Here is a 4,107-nt window from a genome sequence, read left to right on the forward strand (position 1 = left end):
GGGAAAATAAATTCACGGCTATCATCCACACGTTTTAAACTAATTCCAAGGATATTACGAAAGTTATTATTGAAAAATGACAAATATTGGGTATTTTTATTTACGATTTTGATGATTATTTGATGATATTTTCTGAAAAACCGATAAGATATATTTGTCATTTTAATGAATAAATCTTTTATAAGTTTCTTTTGTCAAAAACCATGGACAAAATTAGGAGGATAATATTTTGATTATGACTATAATAAAGAATCTTTCTGTCTGGCCCATTCATGTCATGATCTTTCCATTGGAGATCCATGGGCTTTTTGGTAATTTCCACTTCTTCCCTGGCAGCAAAATATATACACGCCCTTGTATATATATGTATGTATATATACGTTGTATACACGATTTTCATACACTCTGCCCATCTCTCTCTCTCTCTCTCTCTCTCTCTCTCTCTCATCTGGTGGGGCAACAAGGGTTCATAACTTTGGCATTAGGCCTGCCTTCTCTAATCACCACTCTTGAATACACTATACACACAACGGAAAGTAAAACGTTAAAGCAAAAGAAGAAAACAATTGGAGAGATAAAGAGAGGAATTCGAGGAAGAAGGAGGGTTTTTTACTTTTTCTGGTTGAAGAAAAAGAGAGAACAAGAAATGACTACACAAACACAGGTACAAACACAGAGGCAATCAAGCGAACAGCTTCAGACACTGATGCAAGCTGGACAAATCTCCGGCAGCTTAAGCTTCAATGGGTTGATGACCAAAGAAGACGAAGAGATGTCTAGGTCTGCTCTTTCTACTTTTAAGGCTAAAGAAGAAGAGATTGAGAAGAAGAAGTTGGAAGTTAGGGAAAGGGTTCAAGCTCAGTTGGGTCGAATTGAAGAAGAAACCAGGCGTTTAGCCAGTATTCGTGAGGTTTGTTTCTTATCTTTTTACCTTTCTGTTTCCCCAATTTTTCATATACCTTACATGTTTTCTTCAATTCTTCAATTTTTTCGAGAAATAAAATTAGGGTTTCAGAAATCGAACCATAACAAAATCTCTTTTCTCCGATTTTCGTATATGTGATTGAAAACTGAAAATGTTCGTTTTACTGGATGAAAAATTAGGGTTTCCTGTATACTGTTTTTTACAAATCAACCATTTTGTTATCGTGTGTTTATATGAAAGGAATCTGCACAAACTTGTTGGATTTTGGGAAGGAAAATTGGGGGGGGTTTTCATGTACGATTTGGGGAACAGTGTTTTCGGTGTTCTTCTAAAAAAATTGAAACAATAATGTCGGTGAACGATTAGTACTTCAATTTTGACTCCTTGAGAATCGAATTTTGGGGAAAGTAAAACCAGATTCCATCGAGTTTTCTCTCTGAGTATTTTTCTCATCAATTCTTCTTTTTCAGAGTAAAATTTAACTGAAAAACTTGTTTGATAGATCTATTTCAATAAGGTTTCAACCTAACCAAAACTGTTCAAGAAATCAAATATATGTATTTAAATTCCGATTATTTTCTTTTTTTGAAAAGAATCATTCGGCCTTAAAGCTTTTAATCACATATATGGTCACACCCATGTTATATAATTATATCAACAAGTACTTGAATTCTTCTCATCTTTATGATTCTTTAATTTGAAGGCAAAAAGTCATGTAAATTTGTACCATTTTTGACCTCAAAACCGCATTCAATTCTGCATTTTTGGTATCTTCCTATATCATACAACTCCAAATATCTATCATATAACAAGTTCCATTAATCAATGGTGGGACATAAAGTAGTTGTGAACTTAACAATAATGATATAAAGTCTTTATGAAGTTATACTTTCAAAAGAATGAATCTTTATTGTCCTTGATTGTTAAATGTTAACACATGGAGGTCTATGCTCTATACCTCTCTATCTTCAATGACTCACCTCACATCATTCCCCCCATTCAAAGACATCAAATTACATTACTACCCCCAATACCCAAAAGGGTATCATCAAGTTTCCATGTGGGTTGCCTTCAAATTTATAAAAAATGTAAACTAAATTATATAATTATTTATTAGGAACTCGAAGCCCTAACAGATCCGATGAAGAAAGAAGTTTCAGTTGTTCGTAAAAGGATTGATACTGTCAACAAAGAATTGAAGCCACTTGGACAAACTTGTCAGAAGAAGGTATAAAATTGGATTCCCATTTTCCAAAATTGTCACAAAATAAAAAAAGTTATTTATTTTTTTATTAAATTGTTTCTTGGTTGCTATTATTTATAGGAGAGAGAGTACAAGGAAGCCCTCGACGCTTTTAATGAAAAGAACAAAGAAAAAGTACAACTCATCACAAGATTGATGGAGGTTGGTATCTCAAATCTCAATTTTCCGTTAAAAATTAACAGAATCTTTTTTTTTCCGTTTGGAATTAAGTCAATTAACTTATACATCTTTGTTTAATAAATTATTAAGCAGTTGGTTAGCGAAAGTGAGAAGATGAGGATGAAGAAACTTGAAGAACTGAGCAAAAGCGTTGAAACAATACAATAAGTTTAATGATGATGATGATGATGATGTGATGATGATGATGGTGATGGGGATAATCTAATTAGGGTTTGTGTGAGATTTTATTAAAAAAAAGAAGACGTTTTATCTTCTTTCTTTATTTACTACGTGTTTTATATATTGGTTTGGTTTAAATTTGTATGCGTTTTGTTTTTTTTTTTTGTTTTTTTTTTTTAATGTCAGTTTGTATTTTGCTGATCTAGGTTTGGAAATACATTTGTAAAAACAGGTCTGTAACTAAAATCATGTCAAAGAACCTCTTTTATTTCGATTAACCTTGTATGTCTTTTTATTTATTATTTTGTATAATTTTGGCATTAAAAAGGTTGTATGCGTTGTGTTTATAGATATTAGATAGATAAGATGGTGGTTTTCATGAATGGTTGATAGTGGAACAACCCTTGTGAAGGGTAAGTTTAGTGGTCCAAATGATTACTGCAAGGTGGTGGTACTACTACTGGACCAAATTATTGCATGTTTCCTTATGGTTGCATATGACAATATAGGCCCATGTATATATATTTTGTGCAAAATGACAACTGTCTACTTGATATTTCCATATCTTGATCTATTGTTGCCATCTACAAAAGCCATGAATCTTTATGGTTTGCTTAATATATATCATATCATAAATTACATGTTAGGGAATGTGACATATGTGAGATAAGGTTTTCGATAAGAGGTGGATGTAAAGTAGGGGACAAGAGGTGTTTATTAAACTTAGAGAAATCGGTTATCTAGGTTTTTTGGTAAATGGGATTTTAAACATGTGGATATGGGGTGGAGGTTATTAAACCTAGGAAAATCGGTTATATGGGATTTTGAACATGTGGATATAAGGTGGGGAGACATGTGGAGGTTGTTAGACAAATAGGAGAATCGGTTATATGATTTCTTTGGTAAACAAGATTTTGAGCATATGTATATAGGATGGGGAGACATGTGAATAGGTTATTAGACTATATGGGTTCTTTGCTAAACTAGATTTTAATCATGTGGATATAGGATGGGGAAACATGCGGATTTAATGAACATAAAGAATATCAGTTATCTAGGTTTTTATGTAACAAGATGGAGGTATATGAGGAAGTTGAGGCAGATCTATAAATGAACTCTAAGAAAGTAAGAAGTAGATGGAGGCATATACATGGTAAGGAAACAATTAAAGCTTATTAAACTTGGAAAATCAACTATATATTCATATATCGCGGGTTCTTTGATAAATGGATATAGAACATTCTACAATTATCTAAGCTCTTTGGTAAACAAGATTTAAAGCATCCTACCAACAGGTGCAGGAAAATGTCAATATAGTGATCTAACTAGATTAAAAATATTCATTAAGTAACACGACTAACGTAATATTATTATTTTGGTGTTATCTTTAACATAAAGTTTCTATAGAATAATCACTAGTTAAATGTTAAGTAACCTATTATCTTAATTGTCTTGAATACCAAAGTATTATAAGAATATTTAATTTTAAAATTTTGTAAAATGCGAGATAATATGTTGCCATGGTGTTTTTTTGGTATTTAGATAATATAAATATGGTTGGACAGTTGGGAATCACTAC

The 4,107-nt window shown here is 31.9% G+C and overlaps 1 protein-coding gene across 2 annotated transcripts; it reads left to right on the forward strand.

The window, feature by feature from the left end:
• The first annotated feature begins 497 nt into the window (after positions 1-497).
• Positions 498-2,806, forward strand: LOC145151252 (uncharacterized). Of its 2 annotated transcripts, none has more exons than XM_079075330.1 (4): positions 498-910; positions 2,043-2,153; positions 2,250-2,330; positions 2,439-2,806. In XM_079075330.1, exons 1-4 carry the CDS (start codon positions 647-649, stop codon positions 2,514-2,516), a joined length of 534 nt encoding a protein of 177 aa, XP_078931456.1. In that variant the 5' UTR covers positions 498-646; the 3' UTR covers positions 2,517-2,806. The 2 variants fall into 2 exon arrangements, with proteins under 2 accessions (XP_078931456.1, XP_078931457.1); XM_079075331.1 differs by having other exon boundaries at positions 2,442-2,806.
• The last annotated feature ends 1,301 nt before the right edge of the window (positions 2,807-4,107 follow it).

The sequence above is a fragment of the Lactuca virosa genome, chromosome 1 (genome assembly GCF_052849685.1).
Source record: "Lactuca virosa cultivar CGN04683 chromosome 1, Lactuca_virosa_CGN04683_v6, whole genome shotgun sequence".
Classification (NCBI taxonomy): Eukaryota; Viridiplantae; Streptophyta; class Magnoliopsida; order Asterales; family Asteraceae; genus Lactuca; species Lactuca virosa.

Bases quoted from the DNA above. Each gene is read 5' to 3' on its own strand.
- LOC145151252 (XM_079075330.1), top strand. From the start codon at position 647: ATGACTACACAAACACAGGTACAAACACAGAGGCAATCAAGCGAACAG. The intron at 2,154-2,249 runs GTATAAAATTGG...TATTATTTATAG, and splicing joins GACAAACTTGTCAGAAGAAG to GAGAGAGAGTACAAGGAAGC. The intron at 2,331-2,438 runs GTTGGTATCTCA...TAAATTATTAAG, and splicing joins TCATCACAAGATTGATGGAG to CAGTTGGTTAGCGAAAGTGA.